Source organism: Myxine glutinosa, chromosome 4 (genome assembly GCF_964187855.1).
Source record: "Myxine glutinosa chromosome 4, kmMyxGlut1.1, whole genome shotgun sequence".
Lineage (NCBI taxonomy): Eukaryota > Metazoa > Chordata > Myxini > Myxiniformes > Myxinidae > Myxine > Myxine glutinosa.
In genome coordinates this window covers 69814123-69834279 of record NC_136264.1, presented here as the reverse complement: position 1 = coordinate 69834279, position 20157 = coordinate 69814123, and the positions used below count along the sequence as shown (strand labels likewise).

The following is a 20157-nucleotide window of genomic DNA, read 5'->3' as shown; positions in this document are numbered from 1 at the left end:
ACAAATATCTAACCAAAACTTATCCAATCAACACGAAACATCACAAACGTAATCCCCGACCCATACATATGCAGAGTATACATTTTTAAAGGTCATATGTCCCGTGGTATGGCAGCCATATTAGCTTGAAAGCCGATATGTAAAAAAAACCCTTCTCTGAAACTGCTTCAACGATCGATGTGAAACCTGTCATAGCTGGTGAAAATGTGATACTTGAAAACAGCTGAAGACATTTAAATCAAACTTGTTTATTTTTAGGACAGTGAACGAGGGCATCTACCCGTTGTGGGACTATGCGGAGGCATATTGGTGATACAGTCGCATTGCTCTAGTTTTCTTTGTAGGAGTTACTCAAAATGTACAAATTTTCACCTCAAAATCCAAAATGTTTACTTGTAAGAATCCCGGGATTACGCTCGGCATTAAAATATGACTATGTAAGCAAATGGTGACAATCTCAAATAACATTTATTTACTCTTCCATTTCATCCACTCCCTCCCTCATGCTCTACACTCCATTTGTGCAGCCAAAGGTTTCCACTTCCTTCACGTCATTTTTCCCAATCAAGTCTTGCACTCGAAACTCGATTGACTTGAAACTTTACGTGTGTCATTGACTGGCATGGCGATTACAAGATGATAGGATATGGATGAAGGTTTGCTGCCATGAAAATTTTTGATTATTCTTTTTTTGTGAACAAAACATAGGCTCATGGGAAATGTGAGGAGACCAAAATGTAGGCTCAGCCAAATTCATGGAATCCAAGTAATGAGGATTATATAATCAACTGTTAGGGAGTTGAAAGTTTAACTACCACCCCTTTCCTGGCTGGCATAGTTTGTAGGCCTCTTATAAAGGAGGCACTTCTGCACAAGGAAAATAGTGAAATAATTAGCGCACACTAAATGCGTCATCACAACAACAACAACAACAACAACAACAACAACAACATGCATTTTAAGGCCATTTTCCCTGCTAGAGCAGGGTTAGCCAAATGTGTCATCATGTGTACAAAATGCGTCATCATGTGTACAAAATGCGTCATCATGTGTACAAAATAATAGTGATGACCAGAAACATCTGACAACTCACAGCAATGGGTGCACGATAAGTTCAGGACTGTAGGACTTGATCACAGGTGCAGCTCCGCGTGTACAAAAGACGTGTGCCAGATCTGCACCCTGCACTTCGCATCACACCACACCATGCAATCACAAAGTATCTCGGCTTCACAGGTAATGCTACAGTCATGTCACCATGTGGAGGTTATACAGTTTCAATAAAAGGTATTTGGGCATTACTTATTTCAATTTGCGATTTGAAGGTGCCTCTGCACCACATCACGTAGGTGCCATTTGGGAAGCCTCGCAATGAAGAACAATTCCTCAAATTTCCTCGTGGACTCATCTTTGGGGCAAAACAATTATATTTGAGAGCATAATAGGCAAATTTTCAAGTGTTTTTTTTGTGTATTGTAAAGGTGTTTTAAAGCATGGATTCGTTTGGATACTCATCACTTCCACCCAAATATATGGCCAACTTTGATCATGGCTGAAATTTGGTCGAACGAAAACGGAAATCGTCCTCCCAAAAGGAATAAACGGTAGGTGTGGCATCATTGTGCCTGAGAAGACACCAGACTTCATCCAGACTCGGCATAATGGTTAGAACGTTCATTCTGAGTCTGCAAGGTCGGCAGTTCATACCCCAGACGAGTTATACCAAGAACTTAAAAAATGGTACGTACCGATTCCTTGACTTATGCTCAGCATTTTAAAAGGATAGAGAACGGACAAACCATAGGTTGTCAACCATTGCTCAGGCTGATGAGCCCACTGGCCTCCTGCATTGAAATTCCTGACAAGGGAACTCGTTATATTAAGACACACGAGCTCCCAAATTTACCAATGTAGTTAATAATCCAATGAAGGAAAGTGCATTATATTACAATAATAATGACCCAATATTATATTACAATAATTTTTAGGGTGACATCGTTCCGAACCCGAAGGATCGGTAACCGACACAATTTCGGTCTTCGAGGCCGGCCGATAGGCACAGTGTGACCAGAAGGGACGAGGTTCTCCTGACCACGTGGCCCTCGACTTGGTGGGGTTTGTCCGCACAATGTGGGCGCATCCAACCCTGGTGTTGGGCTAGCGGCTAGGGTGCTGGCTTAGGATCCAAGGATCCTGGGTTCGAATCCCGGTCGATTGCTGAATTAACGCCAGGGGGGTTGACTCAGCCTGTCATCCTTCCGAGGTCGGCTAATTGAGTACCAGTTCACTGGTAATTCCCTGTTTGTCGTTAAAGGCGGCAAAAAGGGTTGGCGTCAGGAAGGGCATCCGGCCGTAAAACATTGCTTCAAAAAGGGGACCGAAAAACAACAACAACCACGGTTCCCAAAAAAGGCCAACCCCCGCTTTGCGGGGAAAAATGGCCTCTAAAGGTGGTTATTTTTTATTATATTTAATAATGACCAATTTGGCACAATTCTTTTCACATTTTATCAAACAAATCCGGGAAGAGTTTATTGTGGCCACTTGTTGAGTTGCTGCTGTTACACGGTCACACTGCTCTTGCTTGGGGAAACAACGTTTAAGAGAAGATCTACAGTGACTGTTTGGTCACTGTTGGGTAGGCCCCAACCTACAAACTGCAAGCCCAACAAGGCTCGTGGAACCATCTCTGACATTCTGGACACAGCAGCTCCAAACTGCTCAATGATAGGTGTCTGTCTTTCTGAGACATACTTGTGTTGCTGAATGTCTGTGTGTCTCTGTATGTGTGCCTCTGTCTGTGTGCCTCTCCCTCGCTCATCTGCAGACACCGCCAGCACGATACCCGACTAGTGGCTGATTAGTGAGTTGACCTTGTTGCAATTCTCTCTCAGCTATGTGTGACATGGTACGCCATATTACTTTGGAAGTGGGTCCACAGTGGAATTACTGAATAAATTACATATTTATCCAACCAAGACATTCTAGTTTTGTATTTTCATTAATTTTCTGCAATTTGCAGAATTTGTTTTTCACTTGGAAGTTGTGGGGTACGATGTGTAATTAAAGGTGGGGAAAAAAAAATCTGATTTAATTCCAGGCTATGAGGCAAAAAAAGCTGAAAAATTTGAAAGGGGGTGTAGACTTTCTATAGGCACTATATATCTCCATGGATGCTAAGAATCTGAAAGTTCGATACGATTTACCACCCGATTGTCAATGCCCAACAAAATTAGCAATGCACATCTCATTTTGCATATTACAAAAAGCACATTGTAAAGCAAGTACCACGTACCACTTTCATTGCAGAAATTGCGGCAAAATACGGAGCTCCAGTATAACTGTGGATGCACACATACGCAATAAAGGATATCATAAATTGTATTAGTCACCATTTTTCAATCACATCTGGCTTTGAGAATGCATGAACATATACTCTAAAAGCAAGTGCAAACTAGAACCACACTCGGGAGAGCACATACCTCTGCAGGTTGAACAGTTTACATTTTGTAGCCCACTGATAGGCCGGATCTGCATCCGGAGCTTAACCAACATCTAATCGGCTTGTTCTTGTTGTCACCTATCCAACTCATCCACCAAGTTTGGTCATAATCTGTCCACGTTTTTGAATATTGTGCTTGGTGTTGTTTTTGGCCAGATCTCTCAATAGTGAAGAATCACTTTAAAAAAGAAAGTCTCGATCTGGATATTCCCTAAAAACTAATCAATTGTTCTCACATGTGTGAAACTGCAGAAGTTAAAAAAAAGAAAGAAAACGAGTCCTTTCGAGATGGGTTTGGGGGAATGCTCCCCAGTAAAATTTTGAAAAATGTCAAAATATGCATTTTAAGGGTGATTGTGTTCACATTGTAATTAAAAAAAACTATGCAACTAAAAAAAAGAAGATATTTTGGGGAATTTTTTTGAACTTCACCTGAACATCCATTGCTGGGAAGATTATTTTAAGTTTGTACTGCATTTTGTTATCATAAAATAAATGAATACTGAATACCATATACCTTTCCAGGACTTTTGATACACTAGTGGGCCCGTTGGTCCATTGGACCAAATTTGAATTGTTCTTAACGGCCTTGTTGCATACCTGCCTGCTGCAGTGCTTGAGCTTGCCTTTCACCAAGCCCAAATGTGTTTGGGCCAGGGCGGCCATTATTATTATGGTCAAATGATATTACTATTATGATTGTTGTTAATATTATTAGTATGAATTAATATATGCTTTGTTAAAATGTTATTGTTTTTGGTATTTATTACCCTTGCCAGAGGAGAGGGTATTGCATTTGAGTCAGTTTGTTTTTCCGGCAAGTTGGTTGGTCTGTCTGTCTGTAAAAAAAACACAAAAACACAAAACACAAAAACACACGCACACACGTAATCTTGCAATGGAGGTCTTGGAACCACCCTTGCTTCAGTGTAAACCAAAGCATTCACTGCCTCTGGATACTGTTCTGCTCACTTATTTACTTTGTGGATACTGGACTCATTATCGGATTGCAAGTGCATTTTATTTATCTGCCCATTTTCATGTCCGTCTATATTTTGTCCCGGGATTCTCCTTTTTAGTCGTCTTGTGTCAACTTGTTATAAACTATTAGTCAGGTTCACTATGTTAACAAATATAATTTCGTTCAAAATTTTGGTAGATTAGCAAAACTATACATTTTTGGAATATTCAGAGCATGAGGAATCCAAAAATTAATGTTTACATTTGCGTAGACACCTTTGCGAAAATGACACTCAGGACAGTGATGAAGATAGTCAGGTTCACTATGTTAACAAATATAATTTCTTTCAAAATTTTGGGATTAGCAAACCTGTACATTTTTGGAATCTTCAGAGCATGGAGAATCTGAAAATCAATGTTGGCATTTGCACAGACACCTGCAAGGCCGCCATTTTGGATTTTGAAAATGGCCGCCATAAAATACATATTTTGCGCGATCTCGGCTTCTAGTCAACCTAGAGACTTAATTAAATATGCTAATGCTATGTTTTCTGGGTCAAGGAATCCAATAAAGGCCTCAAAATAGTGCTCAGGATTATAGAAAAGCAACAAACAAAGGTAATTGAAAACCATTGTCTTTATATTTGTGATATAACTGTATTACATAATACATGATATTGCAAGTCCTTTGAAGTTATAGGTTGTTATAGGAAGTTATAGGTAGTATCAGATTGAATTATAAGTCCTATACATAGGATCTACGAGGTCTATACCGTTCAGGAATATGCTTTTACAGATCTTCATCACTGTCCTGAGTGTCATTTTCGCAAAGGTGTCTATGCACATGTAAACATTAATATTTGGATTCCTCATGCTCTGAATATTCCAAAAATGTATAGTTTTGCTAATCTACCAAAATTTTGAACGAAAAAACATAGTGAACCTGACTATATAGTTCTGTAAGAATACGTCTGGTGTGGTGACCGGTTATTGCGGCCTTAGTGTGTGAGAAACCATTTCGGCACAGCTTTTATGGCAAATCCACAGGGGAGGTTAAATTGGTAATGTTCTCTAAAAAGAGATGGGTGGAATTAACAATACCACATTAAAACTACTACTCACATAATTGTGGTCATGATACGTTAGCAAAGCACCCCATCTGGATAATATGGGTTAAGAAACGAATCAGCATATCGGAATAGCACCTCAATTCCCTCTAATCGTGTTTTTCTGACGAAAATACAGAAACCTCCGTATGGGTCGTTACAAAAATACGGAGTTCAATGCTATACAGGAGTTTCACCCATGTTCTTGGCAGACACCTAACCTGTCCGATAAGTTTCATCAAAATCCGTCCATATACTGAGATATCATGCTCATAGACAGACAGACAAACATAGGTGAAAACATAACCTCTGTCCCCCTTTGATAGCAGATAGAAAGGGAAACATATGAAAATCTGTTAACTAAATTGTTACCAAAAAATTTCTTCACCAATATGTTTGTAAAGGTGTGTAATAACATGTGTTAAAATGTTGAAGGTCAACTCCCGTGGGAAACCCAGAAAAAAAGCTGTTGAATTCGGGTACCGAAAAATTACTTTCGAGAATTTTTATTTCTTTAAATCTGCCCTTAAGTAACTTATGAGGGGTCAAATAAGGGTTTTTCATGATTCTGAGTTGATTGTTAACATTTATATTTCACCACAGACACTCCTTTGTGGAAAAAGAATTTCTAAATATATCTCATTTTCTACTTTGCAGGACATGGAGTCTAGCAATATGGATGAAGACGTTACTCCACCTGTGCTCAATTGCTTCATCTGTGCACGCTCGGATACACCAGCTGAAAGGCTCATACAGGCAACTCCAAAGGGATACTCAACTTTATTGAAACAAGCAGAAACTGTCGAAAATGTTACTGTTGTGGAACGTATGAAGGAGGCTCAAAAGGAAGGAAAATTGCGGTACCACCAGAAGTGTAAAAATGATCTGTACAACAACTTTGTTGCAACCACCAAGAAGTCAGCTCAAGCATCAAAGGCAGAGAAAGAGTCATCAAAGTTGGAGAAGACGCACTACTTGTGAGTTCAGTTCATCAACTGGCTGCAGTTCTAGAAGATCACAGTCAGTTGACCTCCTGGATAAGGATGTATGCATTCTTTGCAACCAACCAGCCCAGCTCTACAAAAATAATCCAGCACAAGCTACAAAGAAATACAGAGTGCCAGATAATTTGACTGCAGATACACTGAAGGCAAGCTTGCTGAAGACAGCACGGAGTCGCGGGGATGACTGGGGCACTGAAGTCACTGGACGCCTGGAAGGGATCAACGACTTGGTAGAAGAAGAAACACTGTACCATTTGCGATGCAAACTTATGTCTGCGAGAGGTGACAGTTTGTCCAAGACTGATGAGGAAGGAAAAAGGAAGAGAGGACAGAGGAGTATTGATGAGGAGCGAGAGGCAGTTTTTATTGAATTCTGCGAATGGTTAGACTCAGAATTAGAGCATGGGGTAATGAACATGGACCAAGTCCATGAAAAGCTGCAGGAGTTTGATCAGTCACCAGAGAAGAGCCTTTCTTATTCAAAGCATTGGCTAAAGATAAAACTTCTAGAGAAATACGAAGACACCTTGTATTTCACAACACAGGAAAGAAGGGCAGATGTACTCTGTCTCAAAGATGGCACCGACAATATTCTGCGAGAGCATCATGCTAATCTTGACCATGGAGATGAGAAGACTCAGATCATAAAGACGGCACTCAAGTTCATATCCAATGATATTGCCTTGATTGATTTAGGTCCAAAGTCATACCCCACCACACACAGTATGACTGACATCGATAGTCAGCTGACACTTGTTCCTGCAAGCCTTCAGATGTTCTTGAGACCGATTGTCAAGACAGACGAAAGAGTTGCCGTTTGGGGGCAGAATTTTATTAAGGCCTGTCGACCTCGGTCTGGAGTATTGCCACACCAAATGGGGCTTGCCATACAACTTGATCATAGATTTGGGTCAAAATGGATGCTCAACAAGTTCCACCGGCTGGGATACACCGAGTCTTACACGGAGACACAAAACTACAAATACTGCTTCCTTAATAGTAGGAGTGGAGATGATGTTCCAGATACTTCTGGCACTCTTGACACCATTGTGGAGGAAACCGATGAACAGATCAATGATGAGGTTGCGGTTGATGCTGCGCTTGAGGATCAATCAGTGATGACAGCCAAAGTGCCAGCCAGTGAAAGTGAATTGTCAAGTAATGATCAGGTGGTCTTTATGGAGGTTGGGGAAACAAACAATGCAGTCACTCAGTGTGTTGGAGACAATATAGATTTAAACATTGTCTCTATTCACGGAAACACTCCCTTTCACTCAATGGGTTGGATCGAAGTCACCTCTCTGGCACCACCTTTGCCAGATCCACAAACAGCAGCTTTCCCCCGGGTGAAGTTGAAGGCACTCGACAAAGCTAAGATCCTGAGAGGAACTGAAGGAAAGATTATTCCATTTACGAACAGGAAACAGATAGGAACGAACGCGATCATGTTTCTCCCCCTCGCTGAGCTTTCCTCCTCCCTGGCTCATGATTAGCCACTCCTCACTCCAGGTGACACACTCTGGGCAGCGGGGTGGGTGATCAAAGCCAACGATCCTGAGTTCCCACACTCCAACTGGAATGGCTGGATGAAGAGAATCCATGCTAATGATGCAAAGCAGAGCACACAGATCGAGTTCCTCCCAGTTATTGAAGGAGACCCTAATGACCTCAACACCATCTTCACCACTCTGAAAGAGTGCATACGGCGCGCTGGGGTCGCTATAGTGACCTTTGATCTTCCGATTTGGCTGAAGGCTGTGAATATAATAAAGCAGGCAAATCTACCCGTCATTCCAAGGTTGGGTGGTTTTCACCTGCTGAAGTCTTATCTTGGATCAATGGGTAACATCATGGAAGATTCTGGACTACTAGATGTGATCCAGTTGATCTATCCTGGAAGTATGACAGCCAACCACATCATGGATGGAGGATGTTTTGACAAGGCAATCCGTGTTCACCTCCTCATCGATGCAGCCATCTATCAACACATCATGAAACTTGCCTTCACTGAGGAGGAGCGTGGTGACATGAAGACCTTCATGGAGAAGGTGGCTGATGGGAAGATGGGAGCCAGACACTCAGACCCAGTAGTGCCAGTGTTTGAGCAAAGGTTTGAAGAAACCTTCAAACGACTCGCAAAAGGAGGAAGAACACCTGCACTCTGGGTGGAGTACCACCACATGGTAGATGTGATCAAGGTCTTTATCAGAACCGAGCGACTTGCAGACCACAATGGGCATCTGTCTTGCATTGTTACCAAGATGCTTCACATCTTTGCCGCTGCAGGCCATCATCAGTATGCCAAGGGCGCACGGCTGTACTGTCAACTCATGAAGGAACTAGAAACTTTGCCTGCTTACAAAGACACCTCAGAACGTCTCACTGCCCACGGGAACCACGTTGTCCATTACTCAAGTCATGAGTGGTCCGGCACATGGTGTGACATTTGCATTGAGCAGACATTAATGAAGGCAGCCAAGTCACAAGGTGGACTGAGCAGAGGAAGAATGAGAAACAGTTTTTCTGGCCACAAATGCTGGGTGCTCACCCTCAGTCACCTGTCTGATGTCAACCGGCGGATGGAGGAGGACGTCAGTAAACATGTTCCAGTCCACAGAGACCTTGCCAAGACACAGATGAAGCGAGATGCAGAGGCAGTTGAACTTGTCCTAAAATGGTTTGAGGAGATCAAGCCATTCGACAACGATATAGACAAGGAGTTGCTCGTGTCTTTCTCAACAGGATTCACAAGCACTGGAGATGACGCAGTCAATGCTGAGAGAGCAGCTGAAGTTGGGATGGAGATGCAGATCAAGCTGGATGGACAGTCAGTGATGTGACCATGGGGTCACGTGCATCTCGGCCTGTGGAGTCTGTAATGGCATTACATGCAGAAACTGCAGTCATGATGTTGTTGAGTCTGAAGAAGACATAGACAATGACTGTTGAAACTTCTGACATTGTGAATGAGAAATAACTCTTGAGTATTATATATGTATGTGAAATAAAAGCTACTTTGTGTGTAAATGTAAAAGTGAAAATATAAATGTTAACAATCAACTCAGAATCATGAAAAACCCTTATTTGACCCCTCATAAGTTAATTAAGGGCCGATTTAAAAAAATTAAAATTCTCGAAAATAATTTTTCGGTACCCGAATTCAACAGCTTTTTTTCTGGGTTTCCCACAGGAGTTGAACTTCAACATTTTAACACATGTTATTACACACCTTTACAAACATATTGGTGAAGAAATTTTTTGGTAACAATTTAGTTAACAGATTTGTGAAATATCTCATAAAATGCCCTTACTAAGAGGTAATAAAAAACCTGCAAACCCTTACTTAGTAAAACCCTTACTAAGAGGTAATAAACGAGAAAAAAAAATTAAATGTTTTCAAAATAAGATTTAGCAAAATTCCAACATCACTTACTCTTCACATCCTCCAACAATGCCAATGCGACCTGCCTGGCCTTTGTGCTTTTCTGGTATCAGAGGTGGGATTATCAGCTTTACCGTCTGCACCAAATGCTCCATTGTACCTGCACAGAGTAATACCCGTTGGAAAGACACAATGACAACAACAACAACAACAACAACAACAACAACAACATGCATTTTAAGGCCATTTTCCCTGCTAGAGCGGGGGTTAGCCTTGCGGTCCCCATGACAATCTTCTCCATCTCGCCCTATTTTCTGCATCTCTCCTTGTTAACCCCCTTGCCCGCATTTCTTCTTTCACCATCTTTAGCCAAGTCTTTCTCGGTCTTCCCCGTCCTCTACTTCCTTCTACATTAATTTCCATCACTCTTCTCAACCAGTCACTTTCATCCTTCCTCAACACATGACCAAACCATCTCAAACTGTTCCTCTTCACAGCATCAATCACAGGCTTTATTCCCATCATCTTTCGCAATTCATCATTTGTCTTCCTCTCTCTCAACGATACTCCGCACATCCACCGAACCATTCGCATTTCCACCCTTTCCAGCCTTCGTTGCTGCTCTACATTCATGACCCATGTCTCGCTCCCATAAATCATAACACTTCTCACACATGCAGCATACACCTTTCCCTTCAGCTTCAATGACACTCCCCTCCTCATCAGCACGCCACTCAGTTCCCGAAACTTCTTCCATGCACATCTCACTCTAGCAACCGTTGCCGTGTCTGATCCACCTTCTCCATTCAGCATGTCTCCGAGGTAGCAAAATGTTTTCACACCTTCCAGCTTCACGCCGTCTCCAAGATCCAACTGAACATTTCCTCCATCTGCAGCTCCTTCTGTGCACACCTTACATTTGAATGTAGCTGCCACACTGGTTAATGACCCTCTCAGACCACTACATTTTTGATGAACCCACTCAGCGCACATTATACAGTGGTACCTCGGCTTACGAGTTTAATCCGTTCCGTGACGGAGCTCGTAAGCCAAATCGCTCGTAAGTCAAAGCAAATTTTCCCATTCAAATGCATTGAAATGCTATTAATCCGTTCCAGCCTCAAAAAAAAAACACCAATTTTTTTTGTTAGGTGCTTTTAAATAACAAAAATGTACTTTATAAATAACAAATAATGTATAAACAAGCACGACCTCGTATATACTGTACATAATACAAGAGAATGTAAAGAAATAAACTGGTTTTATTAAGCAGAGGAGAAGAGCATGCCAGGTGAGGTGTGCGTGTTGTCGACTTGGCGAGGCAGTACGATCGTACTCCTTCTACGATATGTACGATTTTGAAGCAGAAGGAGTCCATAAAGGCTATAACGCCAGCCAAGGGCGTTACGATTATTTCAAAGCTCCGGACCTCTATCCATGAAGATATGGAGAAGTTGTTGTTTGTGTGGTTGAAGGAGAAGCAGCTCGCAGGAGATACCGTGACCGAGAGCATCATGTGTTTGAAAAGATTGAAACTCGGATATCGAGCACGGACCACGAGGTGTTTTTTCTTTTTTCTTAATCTCGGTTTCAGTGAACTTTTGCTCTGTGCTCACGTGTACTGTACCTGTACCTGTAATGGTACGTCAGAGGATGGCACCTGTTGTCATCATATTAAGTGCAAGATGTTCTGCATCGTAAGTTGGTACACCGTGGTCTTTCGGCGGTGTTTAAGCCGGCCGTCTTGGCTTCTGTCACCATTGGCATTGAGTCTTTCGATGTAGGTAGGTCGTTGTGTGCCGGTGCCTTGGCCGAATTCCTTCATTGCTGCATTGTTAGCTCACCTGGTTTTTTATACCACATCTTTGGTTATCGGACCAGCGAATGACGTCATCTCCTCCAAAGTATGGCTTATTCTCACTTGTCTTGGACGATCTTCTACTTCTAGCCTTCCACCGTGCATTTGGTGTCCACTGTACTTACTGTACAGTGCCTGGTAAAATTGATGTAATGGGTTTTTGACCGTCAACGCCATGAACCGTCAACCGCCATGAACCGTCAACGCCATGAACCGCTAACACTCAAAAGCCCATTTATCGCGCCTTATAAAGCAAAACGCAAACCGAAAGCCATGCCTCTCAAGCGAGGCGTGCTTCCGTGGTCACGTGATCCACAGGTGTAGCTCATTATACCCGCACGCGCGACACGCTTTGGCGGTCACGTGACCAGCCACTCTGGAGGCGGGGATCCCCACCGATGACGTCACCGGCTGGAGCAAGGAGATTCCTCGCTCATGTATTTCGACGATTGCGTGTTTTATATCCAAGCAGAGATGCTTTCACGGCAAGATAACCGCGTGACCGGAACCGGAAGCCACAACCGGAAAATTCAAAAAAATAAATTTTTTGAGCTCGTACATCGGATCTCGGCTCGTATCCCAAAGCAACAAACCGCCCGAGCGACGGCTCGTATCCCGAAAAACTCGTACGTTGGGGCACTCGTAAGCCGAGGTACCACTGTACATTGAATGGAGTTCACTCCGACACCCTTCCTGCACACAGCACATGGCCACTTCCCAGTTCTTTCCACCTCACCACATGCTTTACCACTTGCCATCACCTTCGTCTTTCCTATATTCACCTTCAGACCTTTTGTCTCCATACATTCCTTCCACTTGTTCATCTTTTCCTTCAGTCCATCCATACTTTCCGCAATCAACACCAGATCATCTGCATACAACAACTCCCACGATAAACCCTCCTTTACGTTCTGAGCAAGCACCTCCATCACAGCTACAAATAGTAGTGGACTTAGTACCGACCCCTGATGCACTCCCACCTTCACCTCAAACTGACCACTGTTCCCGTCCTTCGTCCTTACAGCTGTGCGCGCTCTTTTGTACATTGCCATCACTACTCTGATCAACCATTCCTCCACTTCTAACTTCCTCAATGCCCATGTCAATACTTCGCGTGGAACCCTATCGAATGCTTTCTCCAGATCAACAAACCCAAGAAACAACTTCTTCCTCTTCTCCATGTACTTCTCCTGCAACTGCCTCACAATAAAGAGCGCGTCTCTCGTTCCTCTTCCTGGCATAAATCCAAACTGCATTTCGTCGATCTTCACCTTCTTCCTTATCCTCCTCTCCAACACCCTTTCCAATACCTTCATTCCATGCTCCAATAACTTTATCGCTCGGTACGAGCCACACTACAGAGGGTCACCTTTCCCCTTGTATAGAGGGATGAGGGTACTCAGTTCCCAATCCACCGGAATGCGGCCTTCTTTCACCACCAGATTACAGATCTCTGTCATTCTCTTCACACCCCAACTTCCTGCTGCCTTCAACATATCTCCCACAACTCCCGTCGGCCCTCCCACTTTTCTACTCTTCATTGCTTTTATCGCTTCCTCAACTTCCTTCTCAGTTATCTTCTCTGCCGGTCCTAAAACTGGGTTACTCTCTATGTTGCCATCCCATTCATTCTCTGTATTCAACAGCATTTCCATATATCTTTTCCATCATCCTTTAATCCATCTGGGTCCACAACGATTTGTCCCACTTCATCCTTCAAGCAACTCACCCCCATCACATCACACCTCTCTTTCGCTATCTGCTTTGCAATCCTGAATGCCGCTCTCTGACCCTCTTCCGAATCCAAGCGTTCTCCGAACATTTCCCTACATGCCTCCTGCGCCTTTGCTACCTCTTTCTTTGCAGCCTTCCTGGCTGCCTTATAACTTTCATGCTCTGCTTTTTCTGCTCCCGTACCCTTCGCCTTCTGCCACTCCTTGAACTTCTTCCTCTTTCCAACTTCATCATCCCACCACCATGTTCCCGAGTGCCTCGGTGGTCCTTTTGTCCATCCACATACCTCACCAACGGCTCCCAACAGACTATCTTTCATTGACATCCAACCACGTTCAAGCTCAACCACATCATCCTCTACCCTACTCAGCCTCTCTTTTAATGCCTCCCTTACTGTCACCTCTTTCAACCTCCACACCTTCATTCTTGGCTGGTACTTCACCCGCCGAGCTCTCCTCGCACCTTTTACCCTTATGTCGCAGACAACCAAGTGGTGCTGTAAAACAGCCTCCTCCCCCGGGATCACCTTTGTGTCTCGGAGGTGCCCCCTATCTTGCCTACGCACCATCAGGTAGTCAACGGTTGTCGTCGACCCACCTGACGTGTATGTAACAAGCTTATTATCCCCTTTCTGGAACTGAGTGTTAGAAATCAACAAATCAGCTCCATCAGCAAACTCCAAAATCCTTTCACCTTCTCCATTTCTCACACCATATCCGTAACCCCCATGAACTCCCTCAAAACCGTCCATACTCCTTCCCACATGTCCATTTAGGTCTCCTCCTACCACAACTTCCTCATGTTTCACGTTTTCCATCAGCTTCTCTATCGCACACCAGAACTTGTCCTTCTCTTCATCGCTCCGACCAACCTGCGGAGCATATCCCGAGATGATGTTCACCAAGAGCTTTCCAATCATCATTTTCACCATCATCAACCTATCACTCACTCTGGTCACACTCACCACACCGTCTACAAACTCAGAAAACAGGACACCAACACCATTCACGCCCTCCAGGCACCCTTGCCACACAAACTTGTATTTCTGTCCCTGCCTACCCTTCACCATTCTCACACCACTTCCCTTCCATCTCGTCTCTTGCACACAACATATGTCCACTCTTCTTCTGACCAATACTTCCACCACTTCTCCTGATCTCCCTGTAATTGTCCCTACATTCCATGTCCCAAACCTCAGAAACCGATCTCCACTTCGGGCTGTACCCTGCCCATATGTAGTTGTAATTGTCACGGTTCTCTTTTTGAGGCAATGTTTTTTATGGCCGGATGCCCTTCCTGACGCCAACCCTCTGTCGCCTCTTACGACACGCAGGGATACGGTGTACCTATTCTAACCAGGGTACACACCGGGAAAAGACACAATGATACAAAGAAAAAAATCCCTTTTGTGCAAATAATATCTTGGTGGCACACACCTTTTGCCACTAATGTTGGGTTAGGGTTTGGCTGAGCAATTTTCAAAGAATGAGTGGACAATACATATTGTTATTGAGATTACAATGTCCAAGGAGAAAAAAGTCTCATAAAGATATCATAGAATGCTTTAGGAATGCAATTTAATCAATATAATCCTTCACAGTACCTCAAAATAAGATAATATAGCTCTTTTGGGGTTATACAAATGCCAGTGTATATAGAAAAAAACCTCATGTATTTTTAAGGCAAAAAACAAAAACAAAGCAGCTTTGCATTTGAGCTGAATTTTAAACAAAATTTTCACAAGACAGCAAGTTCTACAAACATTCCTGCATCTCAGAGTTAAACGCAAGACTACGTACAAGCATTGAAAAGAGCAAACCAAAAAAAGAAAAGAAAAAAAAAGTAAGCAACAATTACTGTATTAATATTAGTGGAATAGATTTGCAGGTGAGTGAAATCAGGCCTACCCTATCAGCCTATCCCCACCCCTTTCCCTTTATTCTCCTCCTATGTCCAATAACCCCCAACCCAGTTCACTGCATCATTCAGGCTCATGGCTAATGCACTAGATTGACGATGGTCACAGGAAGATGCACGTTGTCGCTGCGTTAGTTCTTTTTATTATCACTTTCAAATGCACCATCACCTGTGGAGAATATCTTACCAACCAGTGGCGAAAGGCTAGGTTCTGAGAAACCATGCCGAGAATGAAAAACCGTGTTTTTTTTTTTGTCAGGATTGGCAGTAGATGTTCACGAGTCGAAGAAAACCTTCAACTTTGTTGTGGACGTGATCCGGCCCTTCGAACGTCAAAGGATAAATTGGCACAAGGTTGCATTTTTGGAAAACATTAGTAATTTCTGTTTTGTTTTTTTGAAAATATTAGTAATTTTGGAAAATATTTGTAAACGATTCTGCGACGATTAAATTGAAATGATCATATTTCAGTGATTTTTTTGGCTGATAATATGATAGTATGATATATTATTGACAGTATGAAAGCTGATAGTATGATATATTAAATAAATGAAAAATTTTGGACATCTTTCAGCGTATCCGTGTTGTAAAATGAACAACTGTAGTTGAACGGCAGCTTGCTACAGGTTGTGACAGACTGCAGCAGTTTATGCGTCACGTGATGTTCTGTGCTCACTCATGTCTGAAAATATAAAATTTGGTGTCGAATTATTTCAAAAGGTGTCATCAATGTTTTGCAAGGAGCAGCATGGATATTCAACATCTTGTGCAAAAGTTCTTCCATTTTAGATTTGAGGTTTGTACATTGGTACATCCGTTGAGGTTCGTCATCCTTAGAAATGCTTAATACTTGAGTAATTACAAGGAACTTCAATGCTGGAGGTGGTCATTAGGCCCATCAAGCGTGTGAATCAGAGAAATATCTAATCCCTGCTATCCTGGGCTATTTTCAGATATCTATCCAACTCAATTATAATCCACACTAACTCTCTCTATTACTCCACCTAGCAAAGAAACCACTCCATGCATTCACAACTCTGAGTGAAAGATTCCCAAATTACTAAATGTCAAACCTCTCCTCTTTACTCTTATCCTGTGACCCCTCTTTACTCTTTACTCTTTTTTTTTTTTTTCTTGACTTGGGTTTACTTTCTGAACTCAGTATATCAATCTGGCGAGTTTATTTTACCCTTCGGTGATGTCTTTGTTGAACGAACCAGGTCACTGATTGTCTTTCGCAGCAAGAAGTCAATAACAGGATTATATCACAGGTGGCGTGACAAAATGTAAGGACAGGTACATTTGACGATTGGCTTCACAATCGGGTATATAAGGGTTGTTGCGTTCTGTATTAGTGGAAAACAACTGCTGCACGTCTACAAAAGTTATTGCCGCTTCCTCTGGAGATGGTCCATCAACTTGACAATGCCGTTTGTCATGTAGTGGTGGCTTTACGAAATTATGGCATGAAACAGCGTGCTATTGCTCGGCAGTATGGCATCACTCAAGGTCAGGTGTCAAAGATCCTGAAACGAAATGCTCAGAGGGGTGTCCCTACTCCAATACCGAGGCCAGGACGTCCACGCAGAACCACAAGGAGAGATGATCGCCAGCTGCACCGGTTAGTCTGCAATGGCCATACCAAGTCAGCTAATCGGCTTAGGGCTGAGTGGCAGCAACTGACAAATGTGCCTGTATCCAGAAGGCTAGTCAACCAACGACTGGTTCAAGCAGGCTATCGTGCCAGGCGTCCCCTGAGAAAGCCACGCCTGACCAGACAACACAGCCAGCGCCGACTGCAGTGGGCCAGAGAGCACCGTCAATGGCAGCCAGGACACTGGAATCACGTGACCTTCAGTGACGAGTCTAGATTTCTGGTCTATCGTCAAGATGGCCGCGTCCGAGTGCGCAGACAAGTGCATGAAGCCCACAACGAAGATTGTATAGTGCCAAGAGTCCAAGCTGGAGGTGGTGGGGTGACCGTTTGGGCTGCTTTTCATGCAGTGGGCAAAACTGACCTGGTTGTTCTGAATGGAAACCTGAACCAGTTCAAGCACAGGGCCATTCTGGAAGAAACATTGCTTCCATTTGCTCGTGCAGCCTTTCGAGGAAACTTTGTCTTCCAAGATGACAATGCACGGCCTCATCGTGCTCGCATGATCCAACACTTTCTTGCTGACCGTGGTGTAGAGCATATGCAGTGGCCTGCCATGTCCCCGGATATGAATCCGATAGAGACCTTGTGGGCAGAATTAACGCGTCAAATCGACCACTTGGACTTCTGTGCGTGAATTGCAGCAGACTATTGTCACTGCATGGCAAGCGATTCCTGTCCAAACCTTGGCAAATCTCGTGAACAGCATTCCTCAACGTGTATGTGCTCTCCTGAATGCTCGTGGGGGTTACACGAAGTACTGAACTGTAATTTTACTGTCCGTAATCCCAGTCATAATTTAGCTTTTGTTTTTGTTGAAATTTTTTTTGGCTAATGTGCAAAATAAATAAATACTTCTGGAAAACGTACAGAAGTTTAACACAGTACTGTCCGTGAATTGAGTTCGATATCAGTTTACATCACTTTCAAGGATCAATTTATTTGCTTCGAAATGTCAAATGTGGTTTTTGTTTCTTTTAAAGGTCACATTAACAAAATCTAGAATAATTTCAACATCATTCCAATGAACTTTTGGTTCTAAGTCATCTTGAAAAGTAAGTTCACCCCCACAAAAAAAATATTCCATATTAAATGCCAAGTCTGTATAATCTGTTTTCATTATTCGTAGCCATCCACAGCACCTTGCATTATATAATGTTAAACTTCATCTGCCAATCTATTAAAGTATCTACTGAATCTGATCTGCCCCCTTTCTGCTATCTACCTTACCTTCAGGCTTAGCATTATCTACAATTTCTTGAAATCGACTCTTTACCACACCACCCAAATCTTTGATCTAAATTATGAATAATAATTGTGCAAGTACTAACCCCTGAGGTACCCACGACTTGCATCCTCACAGCCAGACATCCTCCCACTCACATTCACTCTGCTTCCGATCACTAATCCAATTAGCTACTCTACCAGCCACTCCACAAGCCCTCACCTTAACCAACAACCTCCTATGTGGTGCCTTATCAAAAGTGATTGCTACTGCTAATTGTCAGATGTAAAACCATTATATTGTTTATAATTGATGAAAGTAAATAAAACTTAGGATTAAACTTCCTGTCAGCGTTTCTAAAAAAAGGTGTCATCCCAAAAGGTGCATCGAGGTTAAAGGCAGTAGTAGTGAAGATAATCTTCAGCACATCCATTGGACGATGTTGATAATGGTGATAAGCTTGTAGTGGGGGGGCCAATGTAGTAGATTGAAATGCCCGGTGAAATTGCTTGTTAATTTTTGGACACTGGTTGGGCTGTCTTTAGGGATGATATAAGTTCTAGAAAAAATATGTCTCCAATTGTTTCAAGTTCTTTATGGCGGCCATTTTGGATTTTCAAAATGGCGGATGTCGAAAACGTAAAATTCCATTATCTTGGCTTCTAAATGACCTAGAGTTTCGATTCTGGTGTCCAGTTGTACATTTTTGGGGATAGAGAATTGAATGAAACCTTCTTTAATAACCTACAAGGGATAAAAATAGGTTTTTATGGCACAGCCGAACCAGTGTCCAAAATCTAACTTAATGCACATCTATCTTAATTGTTATTTGTTATTTGTATGTTCCAGATTCGTGACCCTGAGCTATGATGGAGCCAAAAAGCAAGAAAACCAAGAAAGAAACTGATTTCACACTTTGCATTCAGTGCCAAGATCCCCAAGGTGCACTAGTGACTGAGCCAGCACTGGGCTCATATGCAAAGTTTCTCCAGTTCATCCAGGAGAGGGCACGATATGGTGATGCCGACTTCAAACAGATCAGCGAACGATTAAGCTGTTTCACTGCCACTGACTTGAGGAACAATAAAGCAAAGTGGCACCGGGCATGTTATGGATCTACATGCAACACTGCTCACCTGGAGCGTGCTAGAGTTCGCCACCAGAAAGCCTGCGAACATGGCGACACCCAGCATCTTCATAAGAGGTGTGGACGTCCTTCTTCTGCACCTGCCGCTGCAAGTACCTCAGGTTCTACGCAAGACGAGACTCTTCGCTTCACACGTTCATCATCAACTCCATTCAACAGAGACCTTTGTTTCTTCTGTCAAGAGGTCACTAAGGAAAGTGTACATGTTGTATGCACGTTCAACGCAGGTAAACAGCTGAAGAAAGCTGTTGAAGAAGGCAGCAACCACAAGTGGAAAGTTCAGCTGAGTGCTGCCATCAGTGCACATGATGCTCATGCGATCGACGTCAAGTATCATCTCCCATGCTGGGTGCAGAATGTCCAACGTGCTCCCAAGAGTGGGACATCAAGTGATGACAAAGAACACATACTGCAAGAAACTAATGTTATCAAAATAGCCGCAGACATTGAGTTTGTCAGCCTTGTTCGCTCTCTACTCCAAGCTGGTGAAATTCTCAACATGTCTGACCTGAAGTCGGTTTACTCCAGGATTCTTGACAATAATGGTGTGCACAATGTCCCATCACCTACTACCCAAGGCATGAAGGAGAAAATCAACTCTCACATTGATGACGTTCACTTCATGAAACCAAAACGTCGAAACGAGTCAGACTGTGTATTCTCCACTG

At 42.9% G+C, this 20157-nt stretch overlaps 1 protein-coding gene across 3 annotated transcripts in view; it reads right to left on the bottom strand.

The window, feature by feature from the left end:
• Positions 1–20157, bottom strand: part of NAXD (NAD(P)HX dehydratase) — a 48396-nt gene that overhangs the window by 22568 nt on the left and 5671 nt on the right. For all 3 annotated transcript variants that reach the window (XM_068112499.2, XM_068112498.2, XM_068112497.2), the window contains exons 4-6: positions 10006–10114; positions 3296–3341; positions 1094–1182 (exon numbers count right to left, since the gene is read on the bottom strand). In XM_068112499.2, the coding sequence (XP_067968600.2) occupies positions 1094–1182; positions 3296–3341; positions 10006–10114 (244 nt within the window). The remainder of the gene's footprint in view (positions 1–1093; positions 1183–3295; positions 3342–10005; positions 10115–20157) is intronic.